Source organism: Pipistrellus hanaki, assembly GCF_964339955.1.
Source record: "Pipistrellus hanaki genome assembly, chromosome: 5".
Classification (NCBI taxonomy): domain Eukaryota; kingdom Metazoa; phylum Chordata; class Mammalia; order Chiroptera; family Vespertilionidae; genus Pipistrellus; species Pipistrellus hanaki.
In genome coordinates, this window is record NC_140507.1 from 31626203 (window position 1) to 31653900 (window position 27698).

Consider the following 27698-nt stretch of genomic DNA (forward strand, 5'->3'; position numbering starts at 1 on the left):
TGGAAGAAAAGGAGGCAAAGCTGGCCCCATTCTCAAAGCCTGAACAGAAAAACAGGGGGAAGAGAAAAGAAAAGGTGGGTTTCAGAGGATTGGGAGCTGGATGGTATATGGACAGTCAGTGAAAAGGATCAGAACCCCCTGACAACTTCCCTGCTTGGGCAGAGGTGTTAGCTTTCTGAGTTTTGTGCACGTTTTGGGCAGTGAGATTAACAAAGAGGATGCACACGCAGTGGGAGCAGTGGTTCTCTTTGCCCGGAATCCATTAAGACGTTTGCCCTGGTCCTTTGGGGCAGGTAGGGTGATGGCCACTTGCAGAGTGATGTCTTGACCATCCAGCAGCCCTTTCTACCGCTCCAATCCCGGGCCTGGACCTCGCCTCCTGCGCATTCCCATTGCGCAAGGCGCCAAGGGCTGCGGCCTGGCCCGGGAAGGCGGCCGGGCCGGACGCGCGGGTCCCGCCCTGGGTCCCGCCCTGGGTCCGACCGCCCGGAGCATCAGGTGGGGGTCAGGGCTCCGGCTTTAGAGGCTGAGCCGGCGCCGTCCGCGCATCGCCACCTTGGCTGGTGTCCCGGCGCCTCTGCAGGCTCCGTCCGACGTGGTGCAGGCAGCTCGGCAGGGGAGACCCCCGGGGCGCACGCGGCACCCCGCTCTCCTCCCGCGGAGCCGGCTTCCTAGGGCTCGGCCCAGGGACACGCGGCAGCCCGGCGGGCACCGGCCCCCCATTCCTCCCCTCCCCGGCCCCCCAGCGCGCAGACTACAAGTCCCAGCAGCCCGCGCAGCCGGCGCCTCCCGCCGCGCCAGCCGCGGAGACCCCCGGCGGCCGGCCCAGCGGCGGGGCGCGGGCGGCGCGCTCGGCGGCGCCGGGCGGGGGGGCCGGTCCCGCGGGCGGGGTGGGGGCGGCTCCGCAGCCTCTCCCCGCCGCCGCCGCCGCCGAGGGGAGTTTCCAGGAAGTGGCCATATTGGATCCATTCAGCCGCAGCCGCCGGGCGGAGCGCGTCCCTCAGCAGCCGGCTCGTCCCCGCCGCGGCCCGGCCGCTCTTCCCGCCCGCGCGCCCCTGCGGAGCTCGCCATGGCCGCCACGGAGCTGGAGCGCTGCTCGGTGAGCCGGGCCGGGCGCGCGCGGGGCCGGGGCCGGGGGCGCGGGCCGGGCTGTCAGCGGGCCTCACGCCCCGCCGGCCTGGGGCCACCGCGGCGGGCTCTTGGCGGCGTCCGTCAGCTGGGGGTCCTGGGGCATCAGCCGGGGGTCCCGGGGCGTCGGCCGGGGGTCCCGGGGCATCAGCCGGGGGTCCCGGGGCATCAGCCGGGGCTCCTGGGGCATCAGCCGGGGCTCCTGGCCGGGCAGCTGGCGGGCTCGCCCTCCTCGGGCGCAGGAGAGGCAGGCCCCGTTCGCGGGGAGGAAGGAGCCTACACCCACCCGCCTGGCTCCGGCCAGGTGCGAGTGCAGACCGGGACCCCGGGGGCGGGAGGGAGGATCCCCGATACTCCGCACCCTCCTGTTCCTGGGCATTTCTCTCTGCGCCGCTGGGGAGAACCTTGGCCTCGCAGGTGCTGTTGGATGGGCACCATCGCTGAGGATGAAGCCCTAGGCACCCAAGGGGGACCCCAGATGAGCTCAGGGCAGTGGCAGATCGGGTCCTGAAGACCTTGCGCCTGCTTTTCCTCCCCCCTCACTCCCACTCTCCCTACTCTCCCACCCCCACCCGTCAACAAGCGACGGAATCCTGGGTGCAATTTCAGGCAGGATCGGCCTCAGTGGTCAGGTCTGAGGCTGCCATTCCCGGGAACTGGAGCGGTGCCAGGTTCGGCCCAGTGGATGTTTGTCTGGGCCCCAGTTCGGGGATGCTTTCTGCAGGAGGAAGGGCTCCGCAGGGGGGGCTCCGGGCCTGAGCCTTCCAGTGGCCAACTTCCTAGAGGTTTTTCTAATTCTGCGGGGGGAAGGGGCCCTTCTGGGGCTGTGTCTGCATGTGCCCTGGTGTCTGAGGCTGGATCTGGGTGTGTCTGGGAGGCTGGGCTGTGACAGGGAAGGAAGCTGTGTCCTCTCGCCTGCCTGGGAGCTGGTGGCAGGGGCGGGGGAGGGAGAGCCCCGGGCGGTTGGGGGGAGTGGGGAGGGGGAATGCTGAATATGTGACTGATAAGGAATCGGTTCTCGGGCTAAATAAGGGAGCTAGGACTTACGCAATGACTGCTATAAATACAGCCGTCTGAATTTATATATGTAAATTTCTTCCCTTGAACCTGAAAATACATTTGTTGGTCTACTTGGAAATAGGCATCACTAAAGCAGGAGCTCTTGGTTTCATAACTTCTAGACTGGGGTGTTTTATCTCCACTGGGGAGGGGACTGTGTCCGTTAAGTAAGTTTAGATACAGGAGGAGAGATTCAGAGGTTGGGTCAATCAGAGCTTCACCTCAGCTCTGCCCAGCACATGAGAATTTATGTCCCTGAGGAGGGCAGTGCCTGCATCCTCACAGACCTGCCGCTCAGCAGAGGCAGGAGACCCGTGAGGGCGTGTGTCTATGTGCATTTCCTCTGCCCAGCTGACCAGAAAGTTATGTCCGAGGCTTGCCTGTCTGTGGCCAGGGGTTGCTGCAGCAGCTGGTCTTGCCGGTGGGAGTGGTAGGTAGAGGAACCAGAATCGGACCACCTGACTTGCTGGCCACATCGGGCAAGTTATTTAACCCCTTCGGTGTTCTCATCTGAATAATAGGATAAAAATATGACATCCCTCCGAGGGTTATTGTGAGGATTCAAGGAGAGGGTCCAGGGAGGTGTTCAGAGCGGTGTCTGGCACAGGGTAAGACACCACACAGGAGAGACGACACCTAGAGCCCATGTCGGTGTGAAGACTGGCCCTGTGTAAGAAGGCAGCCGAGAACACGTTTGCTATACGGCACCCTTCCGAGGGGCCCCCGTCCCCTCCCGCCCAGGATGGTCCTCAGAGGCTGAGCCGAGCGGCCAGGCGGGCTGGAAAGGCCCTTTCCTTCAGATTCCTAGTTGGCTCTCTGGGAGGATTTGGGTGTTCCCCCATGGTGAGCTGAGGCACAGAGCGGCGACTGACTCCGGGGAGCGCATACAGCCTGAGCTCGGGGCCCGGGTTGCCGTGCCAGCTGGTCGGATGGATGCCTTCCGTGCCCTCTGCACTCGGGGCCGTCACACTCCTGGGAGGACCCGGGGAGGGTTGAATTTGAGCGGAGACCTTGGGTGGGGTTGGGGCCTGAATTTAGGAGTCTGGACTCCGCCTCTCCTGGCTTGTCATCTTGGGAAAATAATTTCTCCCTTTATCTTGCTATGAAATAGGCACTGCCATGCTGATGCTCTTCAAAGAGTTCATTGAAGGTTAATTGCAGTGTGTGTGGCGTGTTCAGAAACACGCTTCGGTGCCTCTCAGCCCCAGGGCTGGCTTTGGTGTTAAGCAGTGGCCATGAGGCTCTGATCTCATTGAGCTTTGGCGGGTCTACACTGCCTTTCAGGCTGGGCCAGTGGTCAGACCATCCCTGGAGGGTTGGGAACCCCTACCTCGGGGCTCGGATGAGCATGCAGAGTTGTGCTTTGAGGCCAGTGTGTGCTGGGTTCCCGTTCCCCACATAGCGCGATGGAAACACCACAGGCTCAGCAGCCTTCACCTCTTGGCTTAGTCCTGCTCCACCCTAGATCCACCGTGGGTACGGTCAGTATCTCTTGGACTGGTGTGTCTGGGACCGGCATCAGAAGATTCCCGTCGCCTCTAGCCTTCCTTGGGCAATCAGATTTCTGTCCACTCTTGCTCTGCTCCTCGTCCTTGCTGGGACCCATTCCCAGGGCTTACCCTGTCTTGCCTTGGAGGGCCATCTCCTGTCAGAATCTCATGGGGCAGGGCTCGCACACTGTGGTGAGGGAGGCGTTAGGGGGGTTGGAAGGGTAGGGGGTGGGAGGTTGGGGTAGGGTAGGGGAAAGGAGAGCTATGAGAGGGAGAGGGAAGAAGCTGCAGCGTGGCAGCCTCACACCTGGCATTCCTCCCAGCCCGTCACCCCCCTCCCCTGTCCGCTCTGTCCCCAGCACCATCTGTCACTTCTGTTGTCACCCCTGTAATCTTGACACTTCCCCAAGAAGCAGACTGTCTGCGGAGCGCCTGTTCCCTCCCCGAAGCTAGTAGACTGGCAGGAAGGGACCCTGGGAGGCAGCCCTCTCACCCAACATGGGACTCTGTCGCAGAGTGGTGCCTCCTCGTCCTGTACAAATAAATGGCCAGTGACCTTGCTGAGCTGTCCCAGAGGAGAAATGAGAGCTGAGCAACAGGCGTCTGTGTAGGGAGCTCTCAGCGCCTGCTGGTGTGGAGGGGTCATAAGTGAGCCCCACCTTTCCCTGGGAGGTGGGTCTGTCCTGCCCTCCTTCCTTTATGGGCACCGTGCCATGCTGTAGGGGCTCATGTTAGTAAGTCCTGCCTGGGATCTTGACGGGCCAGAGCAGGGAGGCTGGTGGGAGACATTTGTGATCCAAAGGAGCACATGATAAGGAGCTAACCAGGCTAGGAACAGAGAGGGTAGCAAGAAGGAGACGGATCACAATGCCAGGGAAATGGGAGAATGGATTGGGGCTGGGAACGCACTGGATGCTTTGCATCAATCTCCTCGTTGATACCAGCAGCCTGTAGTTGGTAAGGATGCAGACTGGGCATTGACAAGTTTGGGACTGAGACCCAACCCCAGCACTGGTAACCCTTGAGATGGCAGAGACGGTGGGTCCCTGTGAGTTTTGAGCCCTAAGGGTGGGCCAGGTGAAGGTGCCTCTTTGGGGCAGTAACTATAATACCATGAATGCCTCTGTGGCTTGAGTCCAGCTACTGGAAGCAAGTAGCTGCAGGATGACAGCGCAAAGGGTCTGAGGGCTGGCTGGCCTCCTGGAGTCCCTTGTAGCCAGTTCAGCCTTCCCGCCTCTGTGCTGCTAGCTAGGGTCCCGGGACCCCCCAGGCATGGCCCCCAAGGCATGGGCTTTGCCAGACGGCCAGATGTGGAGCTGTGCGGGCAGGAGAGAGACACCTCTCTCTGCGGAGAGGATGCCTCCCAAGGGGAGCATGCCCTTGTGATCGAGCTGGGTGTTTCTTGCTGGAGCCATGTGCTTGTGGAGGAGCCATGGCTGGGAAGAGGTGGTGGAACACAGGGCATCTTGACTGTATCACCAGTCGCCCTGGCTGGCCTTGAGCCAAATTAGATATTCTCTTCCTCAAAATATATGGCTTCCAGGTGGTCTTTGGTCCCGATCCTGGAGGCCTCATTCGAGGGACAGAACCAGGGGAGAAGGGAAGAAGGGCCTATTTCAGATTTCAGGAAGTGGTTGCTCTGTGAGGGGTCTCCTGGGCTTGGGGCACCCGGACTGTGGACATGGACCCACGTGCCCTTATTAGACCGGCCTGTGGGGCCTGGGTGTGAGTCTGATTCTCTCTCTGGTGCTGGGGTGAATGGGGCAAGCAATAGAGCTGCCGCTGGTCCATATTGGTACGCATGCCTTCCTCTGTCCCCTCCTTGCACCAGCATCCATCCTGGGGCTGGAGGGGTCAGGGTCGCCTTGGCTGCCCACACCCCCTTTCCAAGGGCGGTATCCCATTCACTGGGGAGCACAGGTGCCCGCGTCCAGCAATGCCCAGACTACTTGTGGCTTTCCCTGCTGCAAGGCCTGGAGGGCTGCCACGGGAGTCCCTGAGCCGGTATGATTGTCTGGGGTTCCAGTGCCTTCCCAGGCTCAAAGAACATCCCCCCCCCAATCCCCCCCCCCAGCTCCCTGGTGGGACGGACCACTCCCTCTCAGGCCGCACAGCAGAGCCCAGGAATGTGACTGTGTCCTTGGCCTGGAGTGGGGTGGGTGGACCCAGAAACCAATCACTGTGCTCTTGGCTTCTTAGAAACCTGGTTTTGAAATGAGAAGTGTGGAGCAGGCCACCCCAAATTGCTACGCGGCAGCCCTGGCTCTCGGTGCTGGCGCCGTGACCGTTGGTCCCTACCCGTGCCTTCTCCCCAGCTTTCCCCAGCGTCCTGCTGCCGCCGCAGAGACATTCTGGTTCCCAGGTGGCCTCTGGCTTTGGGACAGGTATGTCCTGCCTCTTGTTCTTCTTCCCTGGGCCAGGTTAGCAGCATTCTCACCCCAAACGGCTCCCGCCACATACATCCCCTTGGTTCTTTCCCGTAACCTTTGACCTCAGCTTAGTGGCTTGCTGTGGAATCCTGGGACCAGAGCCTAAAGCCTTTCCTGGGAAAATTCCTAGGATTCCTGTCAGACTCAAGGACAGTTGTGCTGTGACCATGGGCTCTGGCCAGAGGCCTCTGCTCTGGCTATTTACGGCCCCGGGCTGCTCGGAGCGGCCAGGGGCCAGGGTCGGGGGTCGGTGGTTTGTGCCAGAAACGTGCGTGGAGAAGGCTCCCAGCGGCATGGTGACTCCTGGGTCCCCTGCGGGACTTACTAGCTCTCCCGGGGAGTGGGCTTCCTGCCTGCCTGGCAGGGTGCTCAGGCCGGTGGGTGCCGAGCATGGGAGCCTGGGGCGGGGGTGGAGCGGGGAAGGCCAAGGCACCAGAGAAGAAGCCTCTGTGGAAGGCCTGGGGCAGGGCTGCTCTTTGTCCTGAGTCAGGAGCCGAGGACACTGACGGTGCGCAGGCAGGACCTCTCTCCCCCCCCAGCAGCCAGTCTGGTTTGGGAGGTTTGGTCTGAGAGGTGTTTATTCACTGGCAGCTGCTTCGATTCTGTTGGTTCAGACGTTCAGCAGATTTCCAGTTCCTTCCGCATAAAAACCTGTTTTTGTGTGGGCAAGCTGTGAGACATGGTTTCTCCCCAAATTCTACTTCCCTTCTTGGTAAAAAAAAAAAAAAAAAAAAAGAGGCAGCTTCTCTGGGCTGGCCACGAGGGCTGCTCCAGAGGGCGCGGGCAGAGCGTGTCCGGGCTGGGGAAAGGAGTCCCAGTTATCCAGTGGGCTGCCTCAAACATGCCATTTTGCACTCTGTGCCGGCCGGCCGGCCGGGCATGGATGGAGGAACGCAGCTGGCCCGAGCAGTTATTATTTTGGTTGTTGTCTTTGATGTGCCAAAGAAATGATGACATAGAAGCCCGGGGCCTGGCTCGGGAGCCAAAAGCTTGTTAGTGATTAGAGAGGGGGTAGTGGCCCTGTGGAGTGTCCCACTGTGTGCACGGAGCCCGGAGCGGCCGGCTCTCCGTCCTGGAGCTTCACGGAGACAGTGAGAGCCCCTGAGCCGGCACCCAGGGAGCCGGGGGTGTGAAAGCGGCAGCAGCAGCGGGTACCGCCTCCCCGTGGAGCCAGGTTAAGTTTTCCAGCCCAGAGGCCCCTCCCGGGGAGCAGTCTCCGTGGGTCTCCATGCCCCACGTGGGGAGACTGAGTGTACTGAGCTTCCCTACCAGATCCAGGTAGATGAGGTGCAGACTGTCAGACCATGGGCCAGGTACAGCCCGGACATGTTGTGTTGTGCCCTCATAGTATTCTCAATTTGTATTAGTTTCCAACTAATTTTAAAAATTAGAGGGAGAGGGAGCAGCTGGGGAGAGGCTAATGGGGAGAAAAGGAGGCTTACGTAATACTTTAAACAAAGAATTTAAATAAATTAAATAAAAGGAAACTGTAATACAATAAAATAAACTAGAGATTCCACTTAAACATCTAGATTTCTGGATTCTCATAAAAAATTGGAAGGTATGGCAATCCAAGGTCTGCATTCCCACATGTGGCTGGAATTGCAGAATCCTGGCCGGTGTGGACTGAGCAGAGGGCTCTGCCGGTCCCCACCGTTCCCACCCCTCCCTGGGGGACCCCACACTCCGCTTGGTCAGCAGTGGAGTTATGTGGCTGGGGGTGTGGGTCCATTCAGATCCTGGCTGCACCTTTCTGAGCAGTGTGGTCTTGGGAAAATGGCTTAACCTCTTGGTGGCTCAATGGTCTCATCTGTACAAGGGTGATAATATAACAGCCTACCTCACAGGGCCGAGGTGTGGACTGAAAGAGATTAGAGTCATTCTTGGTAAGCACTTGATAACTGTTGGCTGGTGTTGTTTTTACTATCCTGGTCCCCTTCACCCATTTACATGATCTCTACAGCCTTTTGGGTGTAGACTGAATTAGATTGGCCTCTGAGGTCATGAATCTGCTGTCCTCATCTTTCCATTGGCGGCCATCCTGGTGTTGGGCACACGGCAGGTGTGCCTGGTGAGCGTGTGTTGAGTGACTGAATGAATGAGTTGGGAGACTTGTAAGAGCAGGGGAGTCAGTATTGCAGAGTGGTTTTTGGCAGGGGCTTGGCTGCTCTCACACCCCTGCTCTGCCCGGATTAGCTCTCCAGCTTCTGTGTACCTCAGTTTCCTCACCTATAAAATGGGGATAATAAGTGTTTGCCACACGGGATGGAATGGACTGAGTAGGAGGCTGTACGATCGCTTGGCTTACTTTTCACAAGGGGTCCTCGGCGAGGTGGCGGCGTCATCATTTGACATCCGTTCCTTCTTTCGGTTGTAAACCCTGAGACGGCTTACTTTCCACACCCGCCCCCTCCCGCTTCCCGCCATTCACAGCGTTTCACTTTGGAGACGGCAGCAATCAAGATGCTTTCAGTTGCAAGACAGATAGCCCTACTCAGCTAGCGTAAGCAGCAAAGGGGAAATGGCCAGGGTCAGGGGAAATGCCCACATGGAGGGCAGACACTGGCTCTCTCCTCTGGGATTTCCTTGGATCTGCCATCCTCTGAGTGGGCGTCAGCTTTAGGCTAGCTCCTCCAGGGGTCACAGATGGTCATGAACTTGGGCCATGCGCCTGTGCCTGAACCAGTTGTGGAATTATGCTGATTGGCTCAGGATTCTTAGGCCCCACACCCCAGAGATGGAACTGTGGTCTGACCTGCCAGAGTGCAGGGCTGATAGCCGGGCAGCCAGTGGGGGGCGTGAGGGTTCTTTCTGACTTGTGCCCGCTGAGATGGCCAGTGCTGCCCTGGAGGCTGCTGGCTCCTCCTAGACTGGGCTCCCACAAAGGTCAGCAGAGACACCTGGGGTGTCAGAACAAGCGGGGCACCTTGGATCAGACGTTATTGATGCCACATATAGGATCAGGGAGGTTGGTATTAGCGGCTCAGTGAGCAGGGAGGTCAGATCGGTCTTCTGAAGCCAGGGAATAGCCCTCGGCCTCCGTCAGGGCCAGTAGCCATTCTTGTGTGTGTGTGTGTGTGTGTGTGTGTGTGTGTGTGTACATGCTCTGGAGATCGGCACTCCCATGGTCCGGGAGGCTCCGGGAGGCATTGGCTGCCCCAGGGCTGGGGGCTCTGCAGTGACAGGGTGCAGCCGGGACAAGTTGGGGGTGAGGACCTCCCTGCACCCACAGGCGTCCCCAGAGGGAACCCTGCAGTGTGAGTGAAGACAGGCGGGCTGGCGGGGTGGAGAGATGGCTCCTGTGGTAACCCCTGCTGTTAGCGTCTGGAGGTGGAGCTGTAAGAACTGGGGACACCAGGAACAGGATGCCTCTGACCCTGTGCAGGCACTCTGCCCGGAGTGCGCGCACCTGTGGTTCCCGGACACAGGACCGGTGGGTTTGGGCGGCAGACTGCAGGTTGTTGGATTGCATCCTGGCTGTGTCACCCTTGGCAGAAGAGGATGGATACATGCTGCAAGCACAGCACACCTTCCGTCTCGCCGGAAGAGGAAAAAGCTCTAGATGAACTGTTCTGTCCTCCATTCGACCCGCAGGCCGCCGCGAGCAGAGCAGGTAGAACGAGACCGGATAGTGCAGCTCGGTGTGAGGCGGGCAGACAGCCCTGAGGTGGCGTTCTCTGATTTATGAATGGTAGTGTTGTCCAGCTGGGCATAGTGGGGGGAAGAAGGGGAAACCTGACCTCCCCCAGCCTGCAGCCAAGTTCAAGGAGTTTATTGAAGAGATGGAGAACCAGGATTCATTAAAAAACACACACACACAAAAAAAAACAGCCAACAGTGCAAGGAAGTGGTGTCACTGCCAAGTGAGGGGTCAGCAATGTAAGCTCTCAGGGGCCAGGCCAGAGCACGTGCCAGGGAAAAGGTAGCGTGAACTCTGGAGCCTGGGGAGGGGCCGAGTTTGAAAAGTGAATGCAGAGGTAACCAGCTGGGCGGAACTGAGCTGAGAAAGGCTTCAGACTGCGAAGGGCCGGAATGCTGGGGGGTTGGTCCTGACCCAGCACATCCCGTGCTCCATTAACTGAATTTGTGTGGCACTGGTGAGAGGAGTCTGCCTTGGGGGCCTCTTTGTTGGGTTATGTCTGGGGACCTGGGCTTGAGTGGGGAGGCTGTGACATGGTCACTGGGGACAGGGGATAGGGGAAAGGGTCAGCTACCAGAATAGAGGCTCTGTTGAGAAAGGGAGCAGGCTTAGGGGTAACCCTGACGTTTAGAGAGGACAGTATAACTGCCCAGAGGGGGCCACGTGGGGTTTGGGCTGGCAACACTCACACTTGGGAGTCATCGATGCAGGGCTGCAGTGGCTTAGCTGGGGTGGGATTGTGGCGGGGACAGAATTAGTGGAGAAGAGAAGGCTGGGTGTGGGTGCCAGGGGGCTCTGGTTGGGAGGAGAGAATGGCTGGAGGGCTTCAGGCTGAGGCCACAGGCTAGGGCTGCAGAGACTCAGGGAGAGAGAGCTCAGGTGCTGGGGCGACCCCTCTGCGGGAGGGCAGGGAGCCAGGGCCCCTCTCCACGGAGCCTGCCTGGCATTGTCCCAATAAGGGCCGCCATTGTCCTAATCAGTAGCGCGGGGCTGCCTTCAGTTGGGCCTGTTTCCTCCCCTCTAGTGTTGTGGGCAGGATGGCAGGATGAGGCTCAGACCCACTGCCCTTTCCTGTCTTGTTCTTTCTAGCGGGCAGTCGGGGCAGGGCGGCTGGGAATGGAGGAGGCACATGTCTGCCCACAATGGAGCTGTCTGGGGCCTGCTCTCCGAGGGGCCAAACCCAGGAAGGCTGAGCCTGGGCACTTCCCCTCGGAAGACAGCATTTTACCCCCATTCCCAGGGGAGCCATGCACACTGCAGTCTGACCTTGACCCTCTGCTGTGGGTGGTGGTGATTTCTTCGTATTGTGGTGTGGGCCAGCTCTAGTGGCCCCAGGCTATTGGGACCTGCCGCCTGCCTCTCTGCTAAGGCCAGGCCTCCCCGTTCTCATCCGAATCCTTTCCTCATCAGCCAGAGGTGAGGTGGGGTGAGAGGGTGGCATGAACCAGAGCCTGAGGGTCCCCAGAGAAGGGAGGAGGAGGAGGCCTCAGAGCCGCGATGCCTTGGAGACTGGCTCTGAGGTCCAGGGGTGGGTCCGAGGGAGCACCACTCCTTTAACCGGGCCCATGTGTGCACTCCACACTTGGGTGCATGAGGAGCAAGGGGTGCACGTAGAGGTCCCTGCGTGGAGCTTGAGTGAGGGTTAGAGCCAGGCCTGCCTCTGCTTGAGTCCTTCTTCAGTAGGAGGGTCTAGAAGGTCTGGGAGGGGACCCCAAGAACATAATCCTCTCCAGTCTTGGCCTCTTAACATCTTTATTTACGATTCAGGGGCCTCCTGGGGCCTCCTTCTGGGCAGGAGGAGGCTGAGCCCTCAGAGGTAGCAGCTAGGAGATGCCCCAGGCCCCAGCATCCCTTGCCAGCCCAGGTGGAGCAGAGCCATGGGTCTGAGGGCCTTTTCCGAGATGGGCTCAGGAGCCTGGAGGCCCACTGGGCTCCCTCTGTGGGAACCTGGCCTGGAAGGGGGGCTCTGGAAGTGCGACCTGCCGCCTTCCTCTGCTAAGGCCCGGCCTCCCCGTTCTCATCTGAATCCTTTCCTCATCAGCCAGAGGTGAGGTGGGGTGAGAGGCTGGCGTGAACCAGAGCCTGAGGGTCCCCAGAGAACCCCACTGAGGAGTTGGAATACTGTGTCGTGTCCTGAGGCCTGCTGAGCATTCAGATGGGAGTTTTGCTCAGGTTGATCCTCACCCAGCCTGTCCTCCCTTCCCCCGCGGGCTCACCGCCTCGCCCTGTTTCTCTCTGAGCAGAACCCGGAGCCGGAGCCCCGGAGCCTCTCCCTGGGCGGCCACGTGGGCTTCGACAGCCTCCCCGACCAGCTGGTCAGCAAGTCGGTCTCTCAGGGCTTCAGCTTCAACATCCTCTGTGTGGGTAAGTGTGTCACGGCCTGGCCAGGGGCAGCCTCAGGCAGGAGACAGGGGAGGGCCTTCTGGGAGGTGGGCATTGCTGCCCTGGCCCCCTGTCGAGCTGCAAAGGGACCTCCCAGGCAGAGCCACACGCTGGGGGTTCAGCATGGGGCTTTGGTTGGTGCCTCTGCCAGAATCAGGGACGGAGTCGGAGCCCAGGCCTGTCTCAGAGTTAGTTGCCTTGAGGAGTAAACGGGATCAGGCATGTGAAGGTGCTTTGTAAACGGAGTCTCTATCACGGAGAGTTAGGTGGTTTGTTTACTTAAAACACATGGACTGTTGTTCCTACTGTGTGTCCAGGACGCTATGGCGAGCAAGTCTACCCCCTTCCTAGCGCCATGTACCGAGCGCTCCTGCGCACACGTACCGAGCGCTCCCGCACACGCGTGCCGAGCGCTCCCGCACACACCTGAACCCGTTCAGCCCCCAACTGGGAGGCTCTGGGGGGGGCGTGCACCTCAGGGCCGGGGTCTCCGGGAGGTACAGAGAGCGCGGCCAGATCCCCCACAGGGGCCTGAGCCTTAGCATCTGCCGGGCTGAGGGCCCCTTTGGGAAGCAGCTTCCCTCACCCCCACTTAGACCAGGGTGCCGGCCTCCCGAGCACGGGACCAAGTCTCCTTTGGCTTCAGACCAGGCCCTGTGGCCCCGGACCGTCCCGGCTCTGGGAGGGCGGTGTGCCGAGCGGGTGACCGGGTCCCATCGGGGCCAGCCCAGGGCAGAGTCTGGCGGCGTCACAGCTGCCAGGCTCTGCCTCTTCGCCCTCCCTGAGGGACCATCGTACACGTTCCCCATAGCCCCATCTCACGTCCAAGCCAGCCTTATGACTCCTTCTTCCACACGTTGTTTCTAATATATTTTTATTGATTTTTTACAGAGAGGAAGAGAGTGGGATAGAGAGTTAGAAACATGGATGAGAGAGAATCATCAACCTGCTGCCTCTTGCACACCCCCTACTGGGGATGTGCTCGCAACCAAGGTACATGCCCTTGCCCGGAATCGAACCCGGGACCTTTCAGTCCGCAGGCCGACTCTCTATCCACTGAGCCAAACCGGCTTCGGCCAAACATTATTTCTGAGGCCACGGAGAAGGGATGGCTCCTGGGGACAGGGACAGTGAGGGGTGCGGTGGGAGGCCAGCCCCTCTCTCTTCTGCGGAAGCTGAGGATGCCTGAGCCCCACCCGGCCTAGCCAACAGCCAGGGACAGCCCCGGCCCGGCCTCTGACACCCCTTCCCCTCCGCTGCCCGCTGCCAGGGGAGACCGGCATCGGCAAGTCCACGCTGATGAACACGCTCTTCAACACGACCTTCGAGACCGAGGAGGCCAGTCACCACGAGGAGTGCGTGCGCCTGCGGCCCCAGACCTACGACCTCCAGGAGAGCAACGTGCACCTCAAGCTGACCATCGTGGACGCCGTGGGCTTCGGGGACCAGATCAACAAGGACGAGAGGCAAGAGGCGGGAAGGGCGGCCCCGCCCAGCCGCATCCCCTGCCCCACCCTGCCTGGCCGCCCTGGCTCTAACCCTCTGCCCGCGCACTCCCCGCTGCCGTCTGCTCCAGATGAACAGCCAAGCCCCACCCTCCTCGGGGCCGGGGGAGGGCCTGTCACGGAACCGCTGATGTCCTGGGGCCCCTTTGAGGACCCGGAGCAGGGGCCCAGGCCAAGATCCGCGCCCCGCGGGGAGGTGCACTGCCTGCCTCCCAGGTGACGGAGCTGTCTGTAGTTACAGGCCCATCGTCGACTACATCGATGCGCAGTTTGAAAATTACCTGCAGGAGGAGCTGAAGATCCGCCGCTCGCTCTTCGACTACCACGACACCAGGATCCACGTGTGCCTCTACTTCATCACGCCCACCGGCCACTCCCTCAAGTCCCTGGACCTGGTGACCATGAAGAAACTAGACAGCAAGGTGAGCCTCACCACTGGCCCCGCCCCCCTGTGTTCCGTGGGCTCCGCAGTCCTCCCGGGGCGGGGTGTGCTGGCTGCCGCGGGGCTGCCCGTTACCGTCCCCAGGGGTTCTGCGGTTTGGAGGCTGGCAGCAGATGGCCCCCTTGACCCGGTCCTCTCTCTTTTCTCTTCGTCCCCGTCCTCCCGTGGGCACACCCTGCTTTTTTTTTCTTCTTTTTTTTTTTTTTTTCTCCAGAGCTCTGTCCCCCTGAGTCTGGCCTTCAGCCCCTTCCTTCCAGCTGAATTCCTTTTTTTCCCCCTTTAAATTTAAATTCTTTATCGTTGAAAGCATTACATATGTCTCCTTTCCCCACTGACCTCTCCCCACCTGCTTCCTGTCCCCCCCAGCACAGGCCCTCACCCACCTACTGTGTGTGTGTCGGTTGGTTATGCTTAATGCCGGCTGAATTCTCATTCTCTGCCTGCTGGCTCCTGCCCCCCTCTCCCCAGAGCGCCCCGATTCTCTGCTCATTTTCTCTCTCTCAGTTCCTAGTTCCTCTGCTCCCCTCACTTCCCCTGTCTTTCCTGCCACGGATTTCCCTTGGGCCTCCTGAGCCCACTCGGGAGAGGAGAGTTAAGGCCCAGAACTGAGTGAGGACTAAGAGGGCAGCTTCATGGGGACGATGGGAAGGGCTTGGGGCCCTCGAAGGCGGGCACTGTCAGCAACATGACTGCCTCCCATCTCAGGAGCTCATTTTCACGGTGAAAATGGGATATCCGTAGCCCGGGGGTTTTGAGGTCTTCCTGTGGCTACTGCAGATGGGTCATCTGACCTACTGAGGTGGGAGCTCAGCCCTCCACCGCTGCTTGTACCATGTCCCAGGCCCGTTAAGACCTTCAGAGAACTCTGGGTATGTCAAAGCTGAGTGTGCCCAGGAGACTAATTTGGGGGTGGGTTTGAGGGGAGAGGGGCTCTAAGAAGTGCTGCTACAACCCATCAGTATGACCCAGGTGGCTGGGTGCAGGCCGGGCCTCCTCATGGAGTAGCTCTGTCTCTCTCGCTTCCTGCCCTCTGCCCAGGGTCATGGCGTGGGCAGGGCTGTCCACAGTCAGGGAATAGCTAACGTGCTGCCCCCTCTCCCCTCATCCCGGCAGGTTAACATCATTCCCATCATTGCCAAGGCTGACACCATCTCCAAGAGTGAGCTCCACAAGTTCAAGATCAAGATCATGGGCGAGCTGGTCAGCAACGGGGTCCAGATCTACCAGTTTCCCACGGACGACGAGGCCGTGGCAGAGATTAATGCGGTCATGAATGTGAGTGTTGGGCGAGGGCAGAGGGCCTGCAGGCAGCACAGATCTCTGGCACAGCCCTGGGGGACTTACTCCCCGGATCTCAGCCTTCCCTTCTCCGGGAGAGATGGGTGGGCATCTGGGAGCCGGCCAGGTCCTACGCCCTGTGGACGAGGGACGGGAGGAATGGGGCATTGGGCTGGCACTGGGGCTTCCCCAGAGTTGAGTTTCACAAGATCCGGCGTCAGGGCGGGGACCTGAAACCCGTGGGAGGGAGCAGGCGGGATGCCACGGCTGGGAACGTCAGGAAGAGCAAAGGCACAGGTGCTCTGAGGGAGCTTCTCCTGGCCCCGGGGAGCCACGGGCTGAGAGAACACCTTAGGACACGAGGACGGAGGTTGGTGGGCTCAGCCCGTTCCCTTGTTTGGAGGTCCCAGGCTACTTATAAAAAAAGAGAGCCGGAACGTGAGCGTCTGCCAGACCTTGCTCAGCCCTGGGCTCCCCTGTCCTTGGGTCCCTCTCCAGGCACACCTGCCCTTCGCCGTGGTGGGCAGCACCGAGGAGGTGAAGGTGGGGAACAAGCTGGTCCGAGCGCGGCAGTACCCGTGGGGAGTGGTGCAGGGTGAGTGTTGCGGGGTGAAGGTGGGGAGAGCACATCTGCAGCTGGGGGACCGGACTTAGCCCCCGGTCCTGCTTGCTGCCTGTAGCCCCCTCCCTGTGCCCTCCCTGTGACCCCCCATTGCCCGTCCTGCCCCCGGGGTCTGTTGCTGTCCTGTGCCCTGCCCTCCTGTGCCCGTCCGTGTGCCAGCCCGGTGCCCGTGCGCCCTCTGCCTGCAGTGGAGAACGAGAACCACTGCGACTTTGTGAAGCTGCGGGAGATGCTGATCCGGGTGAACATGGAGGACCTCCGCGAGCAGACCCACAGCCGGCACTACGAGCTGTACCGGCGCTGCAAGCTGGAGGAGATGGGCTTCCAGGACAGCGACGGGGACAGCCAGCCCTTCAGGTGACGCCCGGACAGGGAGCCGACCTGCCTTCCCCTCCTCGGCCACGCTCGCCACGCTGGCACCTGCTTCTGGGGTCACGTGAGCCAGGGAGAGAGGCCGTCGGGACCCAGCCTCCTCTAGCCCCCAGGGTTCCCATGATTCGGCTTCTCAGGCTCTGCTGACTCGATCCTGCCATAATCCCACCCTTGGTCTCTTCTCTCTGGGTCTCCACAGCCTGCAGGAGACCTACGAGGCCAAGAGGAAGGAGTTCCTGAGTGAGCTGCAGAGGAAGGAGGAGGAGATGAGGCAGATGTTCGTCAACAAAGTGAAGGAGACGGAGCTGGAGCTGAAGGAAAAGGAAAGGGAGGTGCGTGCTGGGCCGGGGTTCTGGGGTGAGGCCTGGCTGGCTGGGTGGGCGGCCGGAGGAAGCCCGACGCCCTGCTTCTGCTCCAGCTCCACGAGAAGTTCGAGCACCTCAAGCGGATCCACCAGGAGGAGAAGCGCAAGGTGGAGGAGAAGCGCCGGGAGCTGGAGGAGGAGACCAACACCTTCAACCGCAGGAAAGCGGCCGTGGAGGCCCTGCAGGCCCAGGCCCTGCACACCACCCTGCAGCAGCCGCTGAGGAAGGACAAGGACAAGAAGAAGTAGGTGTGGGCCCCCCCGCGCTGCGCTGGTTCCCGCTCCGCCCCTCCCTCGGCTCCCTCACGCTGACTTTCGTTCTCGCTCACTCTGGTTTGTTTTACCATTTTCCTCTCATTTTCAGTTGCCCTTTCACCTCCTTCTTGCTCACCTTTCTTTTCCACTAGTGATCTTGATATCTCAAGATATCAAGAATTTGTGCACTCTTGCACAGATGTCTGTCTCTCTCTCTCTCTCTCTCTCTCCCCCCCTCCTTCCCTCCCTCTCTCCCTCCCTCCTCATTTTCCTGCAGCCTCCACAGAGCTGGGTGGTGAAGGCGGGGCCGCACAGGCAGGGGTGGCCCCGGAGAGTGTGTAGCGGTCTCAGGGCAGGTCTTCCAGGCCAGAAGACAGGGCCTGGGAAGGTCAGCATTTCCTGACAGATTCCAAAAGCTCCTGTGGTTTCTGCTTGGACAGCTGTGGCGCTTCCCCCTCCCCCCACCCGTCCCTGAGGCAGTGGATGTGGGATCCCTGCTGGCTGGCAGGTGGTGAGAGCAGCCAGCGCCGACCCCTCCGACCCCGAACCAGATGATGGCCCCCTGGCAGACGGAGGGACAGCAGCTCCCGGGTGGGGGAGGGGCCGCCCCTCCAGTGGAGGCTGGAGGTGTTTCTCCTGAGAGTGGACTCAGGAGAGAGGCACGGGGGACGGCAGGGAGACTTTTCCCACCTCGCAAGGTGGAGGCAGTGCAGGGTCCCTTTTCCTCGGTATTTTTTTCACAGCCTGTTCCACCCTTTCCGCTGGAGTCCAGGTGCTCCTGGGCGTCTCCCTCCCCCACTCACTCACTCAGTGCCCCACCACAGCACACTGTGGGGACCTGGCCCATCCCTGCCTCTCCCAGCCCCTGGCCTGTCAGGGGCCTTCCTTCCTCGCCAACCTAGGAGCTACGCCGGCCCCCGTTTCCTCCTGGTCCCCGTTTCCTCCTGAAGCGTCCGGGAGTGCGTGTCCGGGCCCTTCCTTTCTCGGGGGCCGTGGAGCCGTGATGAAGGCCGTGCTGTGCACAGCTGTGCACAGCTGCTTTTGCTTCCAGCCCTCATTCCCTGTCCAGCTCTCGCTCGGTGAGTGCGGGGGCTCCGTTACATTCCCCCCCCCCACACGCCCATGAACACACACACATGTACGTGTACACTGTCTTTCTCTCCTGCCCCCTCACATACACAGACTCAGGCACATACCTCCCAACACACCCCATCCCCAGACACACACACACACAGACACACACACGCACAGACACACATGCACACACACACATGCACACACACACATGCACACACAGACACACACACACGCACACACACGCACAGACACACACACACACGCACAGACACACACACACACACAGGCACAGACACGTCGAAGGAAGTGAGACGGGAAGAGTGTCTCCCTGGGGAGGCACGGGGGACAAAGCCAGGCATTGAGGAGCTGGGTGCGCGTCCTCATCCATGAGGCCTGCTCTCTGCATCGGAACCGACCCTCCTCCGCTCCACGGTCTGCCCTATCCTGCTGCCTGGTGGTCCCATCCCCACGGCTGGGACCAGGGAGCCCCTGCCCGACCCCGGCGGGCACACAGCCCTGCCCTCCCCTCAGCCACGTGGAGCTCGCCTCTCTGCTTCGCTTTTGCTTTTGCTCCCAGCCCTCACTCCCTGTCCAGCTCTCGCTCGGTGAGTGCGGGGGCTCCGTTCATTGGAACCTGTGGGGGTCCCAAGCTAGTGGCTCAGAAACCTGTTTTCTCCTGGAAGGTGGGGGGGGGGGGTACACAGGCCTCTGACTCAGGAGCGGACCCCCAAAGTGACTTTGTCCCGCTCCCTGCCAGCGTGGCCCAGGCCACAAAGAAAAGTCAGGCCGAGTCCCCCGAGCAGATAGGCGATGGAGAAGCCCCTCAGGAACGAAGAGGACAGGGACCTGTGGCCGGGCCAGGGTCTGAGGACCAGCGAGTGGGGTGCAGGCTGCCTGCAGGGGCGCCCGCCCAGCTCTCGGGGTGGGGGCTGGACACTGGTGCCAGGTCTCCTTGCTTATCCCGTGTGGCCGGGGCCTGAAAAACAGGTCTTTTCTGTTTACTGGACATGCCAGAAAGCTTCAGTCAGTTTGGCCTCTGGGGGAGAGATCCTTCCTCCCAGGCTGGCCCTGGGGAGGCCAGGAGCGGTGCAGGCGGGGTCAGGGGAAGGGGAGGCAGGAGTGCTCTGTGGGGGAGGGAGGGGGCAGTGATGACCCCTTAGTTAAATGGCTTTGATTGGTTGTTATTTATTCTTAAAATTTTAATCCAGCGTGAATTTATTAATTTATTCTTAATAATTTTGCAAAATTATTTCCCCAATCAGATCTTGACCCTCAGCCCGGGACACCACACAAACTGAAGCGAATGCTCCGCTTTACTCGTGACAAATTGCCAAACTGACTGCCCTTTCCCAGTGTCCACCTTGCTGTCTTTTGCTTCTTGTTTGATTTTGGCCGTCTGCGTATCTTTTTAATGTGTCTTGTTTTTTTTTGTTCTGTTTGTTTTATTTTTATTTTTCAGTTAAGCGCACGCACAGACTTACATGTCAAGAGCGGACTGTAGACTGTCATGTGTTAAGTTGCTTGAGTTACACCTTGTGACCCTTCTCCCATAAACATGGTGTGAGGACGGACTGGGAGCCGGTACAGACTCCAGTGTTTACAGCCTTGCTCTGTCCCCGTCCCCGCCCCGGGCTGTGCCGGGCCTGGCGGGCCACCCCCCTCTCTATGCAAACACGACAAAGCCATACGAATGCTGGAATCCCAAACTGATGAGGCTTGTTTTTTTCAGAGCCAGTGGCTGGTCTTCCATTTACAGTGTCACTATCCCTTGACGGAGCAGCCATGTGCCGCGCTGGCGAAGGCCCCGCCGGCGGTGCCCGGCCTAAGGGTTCGGCGTCCGGAGGGCCGCTCACGAGGTGCCTTAGTGCAGCCTAGGTGTGGTGCGGTATTCACGCTGCAAAACGTGTCCGATTCGCCTTGTTTTAATCTTTCTAACCTAGCGTTTAATTTCAGTAACCGCTTCTAAAGCGCTTCCAAATTTTTATTTTGTCACGAGCGTACAGACAAATAATACCCTCTCCCGTTATTTTCCTACGTAACACAGATTACCCCGATTTTTTAAAAACTAAAAGTATCCCAGCCTTTTTTTTTAAATGTAAAAGGATCCCTATACTACCCCGGGAGAGGCGGTAATAAACATCCTGCAACGACAGTGTTTGGGATTTCTTTACGGAGGAAAGTGGGACACGGCCAAGACCCACGTCCGGAGTGTTCACTGTGAATGTAAATGGAACAGCAGCCCCAAGCCCCTGAGGTGCTACCCGTAAAGCAGGGACCAACTCCATGTGTGTGTGTGTGTTACGTGTTCTTTATTCGGACTGAGACCCCCAAACCAGTCCTGCGTGATCCTGATGCACAAAACGCTCAGCCGGGAAGAGGTCTTTATCTCCAGGTCCTCCTTTCCTGGCTGAGCCACAGGGCAAAAGATGAAGGTGTCTGATGTCTGAGGACACTTTAAGGAAGAAAAAAAAAAACACAAACTACCAGCAAAGAGCTTTTTCCTTTCAGCTGCATTCTTACGGGGGGTGTTTTAAGGAAGTACGAGCATCGTGGATTCTTCTATGCTCCTGGTGGCTGGCAAGCCACCCAGAGGATCGGGGCTGACCACGTGGCCTGGTAAAACGGGAGACAAGGAAATGAATGAGTGAAGGAAGGGTTTCACTGAATGTAGAGGAAGCCCTGTGCTGGGCACAGGCTCCAGAGTAACACGCAGCCGCCTCTCGACCTCACAGCCCAGCGCACTCCCTGGTGGAAGCTTCGGCAGCCGGGCGGATGGATGGGGGGTTGATAGTCTGTTTTCATGTCCTCTTCCTCCCTCCCCTCCTCCCCCAGTGCCGTTTTATTGGTTTGCCGGACCATGTCTTGGCTTCCTCCTGCCCTTCTGAGATGGTGCTCCACTCGGAGTGGGGAGGAGGGGTGAGCCGCTGTGAAATGGCCAGAAAAAGGCAGCCTTTGCCCCTGGGGGGCTCCCACGCGCCAGGAGCAGAGCAGGTGCTATTGATGCTCAAAGTGAACATTCTCCCGGGGTTATGCCATGACCCCGGGGATGGATGCAGACTTGGAAGGGGTAGGAACTTGAACGATTTGAGAAGCCGCCTTCCAGGAGAACGTGGACATACCATTAGGTGCGGGGCCTTGAGGCCTGAGCTCCATTAGCCTCCCAGGACCTCCACCTCTGGGTGTGATCACGTGGGTACCCGAACAGGCACAGTCAGCATATCTGAGGCAGATGTGGCTTGTCTTTAAAAAATGTATTTTATTGATTTTTTTTTTTTTTTTTTACAGAGAGGAAGGGAGAGAGAGAGCTAGAAACGTCGATGAGAAACATCGACCAGCTGCCTCTTGCACACCCCCCACAGGGGATGTGCCCGCAACCAATGTACATGCCCTTGACCGGAATCGAACCTGGGACCCTTCAGTCCACAGTCCGATGCTCTACCACTGAGCCAAACCGGCTTTGGCAGATGTGGCTTGTCTTTAAGTCATTATATGTGAAAGTATATGAACTTGGGCAGAAGTATGACCTGAAGATAGAGCCTGTGTCCGCTAATGGGTTTCTGAGGATGAGGCTTGATAAGAAAGGAGGTTTTTATAAGAAAGGAGGGCTCCTGGTTTCTGAGCCAATGTGGGGACTCGAGTGGGCGGACTCTGCCTCCCATCCACCACAGCCGGTGAGGCGCTCCTGGGGCATCCTGGAAGGCCAGAATGGTGGCTGGCTCCGGTTGCATTTTCTGGGGTCTGAGCTGCCTCCCTAGGTCTCATTAGCGTTGGTGGACCTTACTACACTTCCTTCCCAGTGCTGTTTGTGTTTGGAGTTTTGTCATCATCAGCTGAGACCAAATTAATCCTTGGTGCACAAGGGGAGCTTAACGCTTGCCATGATTTATTTAACCAGCCGCCCCTCCTGGGATGTGGCCCCTGCCCGCAGAGTCTGCTTCCCCTCCCTTTGTTTCTCAGTGTCATTGATTGGCATTATGGGGGCTGTCAGTGGGGTCGTGCTGGCATTGGCTATCACGTCTTTCATGAATCAAGTTGGTTTGGGGTAGAATCACCATATAATTTATTGTCCAGACTGAGAGGTTTCCGAGCGAAAGGAGAGGCTGTTAATTATTCCAGCTCAAAAGGCATAAGCCAGGCCTGTCTCAGGCAAACCAGGAAGTGTGGTCACCCCAGTTTAGGGGAGCTGGAGCCTAGGTGGTTTGTAATGGTGCAGACTGACGGCATGGATGTGTGTATGTCTGTGTGTGGGCTCCCTGTTACGTGGGGCTCATGGCTAAGAGGCCTGAGGGAAGTGTGCTCGCTGGTCTGTTACGTTACCATGCTTTTCTAAAACGGCTCCCCGTGTTAATTCATTTACTCCTTCATCCATTGACTGTTTTCGTTCCTTTCCATTCACTTTGTACTTGTTTCCCCCTCCCCCCCATTAAATTTTGCATTTATTTTGAGTTTTTTTTTGTGGTGTCTTTTTTGGGCAGTAGCTTTTCTGATTTAACAAGTTTTCTAGCCTGTTAATCTGCTTCCACTGTGGTAAAATGCAGCTTGTCTGTTCTGTGAACTTTGTGGGGTGAATCGGCTTTGGTAGGAATTGCAGGGATGAGGCAGGACACGAAGAAGGCAAACTCTGCCCGTGAGGAGTTGACATCCTTGTGGAAGAGGCTTGACATGGTACAGCTAACACCCAAGATCCCATGGTGTGCCAGGCATTGCTCTAAAGCCCATCACATGGATCGATCCCTCTGCTAGTGAACTTCATACCAATTTTATGATGAAGTACCATCTCCCCCATTTCACACCTAAGCACAGAGAGGTTAATGAATTACCCAAGGTCACACAGCTAGTGCCATGGATGTTTTGGGATTTGAATATTGGTAACCTATACTCTTAATTTGTGAGCTGTAGCTGCTCTTTGGCAATCTTCGGAATGCTGGGAGAACAGTGGAAATGCAGCCAGCATGGAAGTGTTCAGTCTGCGTGTGGGTTGATGGGCCTGAGATGGCTTTGTAAGGTGGGGTGCCGTGATAGGCAGGCCAGTATTCGGTTAAGGAAGGTAGTCTTTGTGGTTGAAGGAAGTGATGACAAGCTCATGGGTCCATTTGTTGAGTCTTCTCTGTTGGGCACTAGATGAATCTCTGTGAAGGCCAAAATGAGGAGATTGGGATTAAAATCTGGGGAGCTGGCAGTCCAGCAGGGAGACTGGTAGGCAGACACCCCTAGTGAAGGTACAGCTCCACTCTCCCCTCGGGGAGGCAGGAACAGGGAGGAAAGTCTTCCCCAAGATTTGAATGACGGACTCTCCTGGAAGCCAGGGGAGAAGGCCTTGTTGGCCAAGGGAACAGCCTTGTGCAGCGCGGCTCCCCCATGAGAGGGAAGAAGGAATTGGACAGGTTTAAGGAAGGTACATGATGCTCCCCAACCCTCACTTCCCCCAGCCCATCGGAGCCTTCTCCCGTCTCCATTTTCTGCAGCCACAGCCCTCTCTGGTGGGGACAATTCCTACCAAAGCCGATTCACCCCACAAGAAATATGTGGCCATATTTCTTCCACCACAATGATCCCCAATCTCTGATCTGAGGTGGGATATGCATTCCTAATCTCAAAAAAAAAAAAAAAAAAAAGTAAAAGAAGGCAATGTTAGAGGAGAGTAGGATGGGACCCCAGTTCAATATTGAACAACATCAACATTTTTTTTTAACTTTCAAGTGGTACTTAGGCAATACAGAAGTTTGCTTCCCCAAAGAGGAATTTTATTTATATCCCTTAGCCCAATCCTGGGCTTCACACACCTACCTTCTCTTTGGAAATTCAGAGTTGGATTTGCTCTGGGAACTCGGCTCACATCCAGAGCCACCTACCTAAGAGGTCCAGACACCTCCCACCAGCCCCCCAGAGTCAAAGACAGCCTGGGCTGGTGTGAGCTCTCAGGAGGAGCCCCACGCTGCCCACCACGGTGCCCACTGACAGTGGAGGGAAGGGGGCAGAGGACGGTCCTGGCCACTGGTGAGGGCTGTGGCCATGAGCTCCATGCTGCTCGTGGCGTCTCCATCTGTGCTGAGGACAATGGCTGACGGGGCCCAGGAGATGGTATTCCGTCTGGGTCTGACTCTAGCGAGTCTAAGTGCATGGTACCCACTAGATGTAAAATATTCCGACAGGGTTGCAAGGACTTAGTTTATTTTTACAAAAGCTCCAACAAGCAAATTTGTTTTAAGAAAAGGTCAGGATTGGTACTGACTACAGTGCAGACAACTATTGGTTGTTACAGAATATCTGGGCCTTGACCACTTTGCACCCAGCAGCAGGTCATACTCCCCACGGCTTCGCACATTTACAAAAAATGTTCACAAATCACCTCTAAATGTGTGGCACAGTCATTCGCATCCCAGCACGACTCACACAGCTCCAGCTGGCATCTCTGCCAGCTGGACTCCGCTGCTTCAAAAATGGCTCTACAGTGTCCCAGCTTCGGAGCGGCAGCTGGTGGCTCCCTCACAGCCATGCTAATCACCTCCTCCTCCTCCTCCTCCACTTCCTCCTCCCGGCAGCACTGAGGTCGGAGAAGGCTCGGCCTTAGAACCCGCTCATCTCGACGAAAGCTCTTGGAGCTGTACCTCCCCATCAGAGGGCTCACGCCCTGAAATGCCATTCTGTAGCATAAAAATGTCTCTAGCTATGCCAGTCAACCACTTTGCTTAAGAGTTAGCAAAGGGAAAATATTCTTAGGCTTGGTTACATTATCGTACATTAAAAAAAACAGTCCTTATAAAAAGAAGACATAAGTCATGGCCAAATCAGGGTAATTGTATCTGGAGGGCTGTCCTGTATTTGCGGTGGCAGGCAGGCTGGCTGTGCTGCACGTGTTTGCGATGGGCCTGGGAGCTGGAAGCACCTGGCCAGCTCGGGTTGTGTGTGTGTGTGTGTGTGTGTGTGTGTGTGTGTGTGTGTGTGTAGAGCAGCAAAACCTGGTCAGCCAAAACCAGCCTGGCCCCTAAAAAAACAAAAACAAAACAAAACAAAAACCCCACAAAACCAGCCCGGCCCTTCGGCCCTGAGCAAGGCCTTCCTCTGGCTTCACACTCCAGCTCGCCTGGGGGCTGATACCAGCCCTTGCTGGGAAGGAAAACCAAGCTGCCGCATAAGCCTTCATTCCTTCTCCCTGGGGAAAGAAGGGAGCAGGGTCAGGATCTGCCCTTAGCTCTCAGGATCCCAACCTTTCCCCCCCTTTATTTTCTCTTAAGGACCCAGGGATTTTTTTCCTCAGCTGTTCTTGTAGGGCTTTTCCCCTTTCTTGTTGCAAAATCCACAGAGCCTAGAATTTAGAGGAGGCCAACCGAGGAGAGGTTGCCCTTACACTCGGAAGGCGCCGGGGCAGGAGTGCAGGCTGGCAGGTGAAAGAGCGTTGCCTGTGCAGGAGGAGGACTAAAGGCTTCCCAGCTGCTGCTTTGCCAGTGTCCCGCAGTGGACAAACTGCTCCATGCTGACCTGCGGTGGAAACAGTGGTCATGTCGGTGCAGAGCCATGTCACATTCTAAGGGATGAGCAGTGAGCATCCAGATGTTGGCATGGAGCAATTTCAGAAAGGGGTCCAGTCACAAAACGCAAGCACGTTAACCTTACCACCCCAGGGACATCCATCTCCAACCCCAGTAAAACTGTAATGAGTCTAACTCTGCATTCCACCCTCCTCTGTCCATCCTGAGAGATTCTGACAGCACCGCCCCACCCCTTCCGCCCTCAGTGCCTGGTATCATCGACTCACATATAGACGGTGAGAGGTCTGAAATTTATACTCACCAATATTAAGCTCTGGGTTGCTTCCTTCTGAACTGGACATGCGTGCCCCCACCCACCCACCCCACCCCGCCGGGCTCTAAGGGCTGCCACTGAGATAAAGCTTTCCTCACTGCCAGAGACATCCACCCAGCTGGCCCCGGGAAGGGAACATGTACCTCATACTCAAGCCCAGAGGGCATGCCAAGTGTGGGGAGCCTAGCCCTTTGGCAGACTCTTTGCAGAGTCATCATGGCCAGAGCATCTTGCGCCAAGGGACCAAGAAGGGCCGTGGGTCCCCGTTTGGAGGCAGTGTGGCAGCTCAGGGAGCAGAACGGAGAGTGTGGTCTGGGGGCAGAGTTGATGTGTACCTGTGCTTTCTTTAGCAGATCAGATATAGGAGCACGCCAGTCGGGCATGAGCCTCTCCAGCTCTAAGGTGATGATGACCAAGGCCAGTGTGGAGCCCTTGAACTGCAGCAGCTGGTGGCCCGCCATGCAGTGCTGCAGCTGCCTGGTCAGGGACGCGACGTGGAGGGAAGGATTCCTCTGAGGCAGCAGCTCCACCACGTGGGGCCAGCCCTCGACCACCATGGCGTGGAACTGGAGATTGTGGTTTTTAACGTTAGAGCAGAGAACCCCATACTTTCCATATGTCGACGACCAAAAGTGCAAACAACCTCAGTTTTCATCAGGGAACATCGAATGTTGCCCAGTCACTTTCACTTCCGTTCATGGCCCCACCAAGGGGCTCGGGGCTTCATGCCCATTTTGTGGTCACGCTGAGTTCCAACCTTGGAGAGAAAAGGCAGTCTGTTCCCTAACAGGGCCCTAAGAGGCCCAAAGTACCTAGATGACAGCGTTTCAGTGCTGAAAACCAGCAGGGAAAGTTGCTTGTACCTGCCTGGGATGGGAAGAAACTGCGACGTGGCCACAGTGGCCAGTTTTCACAATGAAACAGCCCTTGCTGATACAATAATCTTCATGCTTCATCACAGACCAAAAGCCCATGACATTTCCACACTTACATAATTTTGCCTTACTAACAGAATCCTATCCTTAAAGATGACCATCATCCCCCAACTAAAACCCATACCGACTAATAGGATATTTTTAAGTGCCAGATCAATACGGTCTAAAGCCTCAACAAGGATTGTGTGTAGGTGAATCAAGACAGCTAAGTGAATGTGTGTAAAGCGTTTAACAAGAGCAGACAGCTTTTTATGTACAGTATTCATAGAATGGAAAGTTAAATATTTTTGCAATGTGTATTTAAGAGAAACCATAATAGTGCCGTCTAAAACTCTTTTGTAAAGTATCTTTACTGTCCTTCAGAAGTGGAAGTCTGGTGGAACCGTGTGGGATGTAAGGTACATTTTCACTGCTCCATGTGTCATGAGCCCCGTGGGCCACCTCTTTGTGGTGCATGTGCAAGGACGTGTGCACGCGTGTGCTTGGCCGTCCTTTGTGGTGAGCTGTTTCCAAAGGCACCCACGAGTCCAGGGTAGACTCTGCCAACTCCTTGTACTTACGATGTTCAAGAAGTCCAGCGGCGTCCCAATGCAGAGATCCCAGTGCAGTTTGTCCAAAATAGCCAGCTCCATCCTTAGCAACTCACTCGGGGTATAGTCAGAGCCACCGTACTCTATGAAGTCCCTCACGCGTGGAATTAACTGTACAAAGAAAATAAAGAGGGCAATGCCCTGTATCCTGTCATGGTAGCTTTTGTCTTCTTATCCATGGGGCTGGACATCCGTGAGCCTGGTAGGGTTGTCTTCAAGTGACCTGACAGAAAATACTTCGGAAGGAAAACCCAACCCAGATCCAGATGGTCAAGTCCCTAGGCCCCTGGTCGGCAAACGGCGGCTCGCGAGCCACATGTGGCTCTT

The 27698-nt window shown here is 57.7% G+C and overlaps 1 protein-coding gene across 4 annotated transcripts; it reads left to right on the forward strand.

The window, feature by feature from the left end:
• The first annotated feature begins 825 nt into the window (after positions 1-825).
• SEPTIN8 (septin 8) lies at positions 826-27522 on the forward strand. Of its 4 annotated transcripts, none has more exons than XM_084886643.1 (10): positions 826-1099; positions 11990-12110; positions 13399-13594; positions 13869-14055; positions 15189-15350; positions 15852-15948; positions 16164-16332; positions 16547-16679; positions 16766-16956; positions 26197-27522. In XM_084886643.1, the coding sequence occupies exons 1-10, from the start codon at positions 1070-1072 to the stop codon at positions 26360-26362; spliced, it is 1452 nt and encodes a 483-aa protein (XP_084742769.1). In that variant the 5' UTR covers positions 826-1069; the 3' UTR covers positions 26363-27522. The 4 variants fall into 4 exon arrangements, with proteins under 4 accessions (XP_084742769.1, XP_084742770.1, XP_084742771.1 ...); XM_084886644.1 differs by having other exon boundaries at positions 26200-27522; XM_084886645.1 differs by lacking the exon at positions 26197-27522 and adding an exon at positions 19306-22493 and having other exon boundaries at positions 829-1099.
• Positions 27523-27698: the final 176 nt, after the last annotated feature.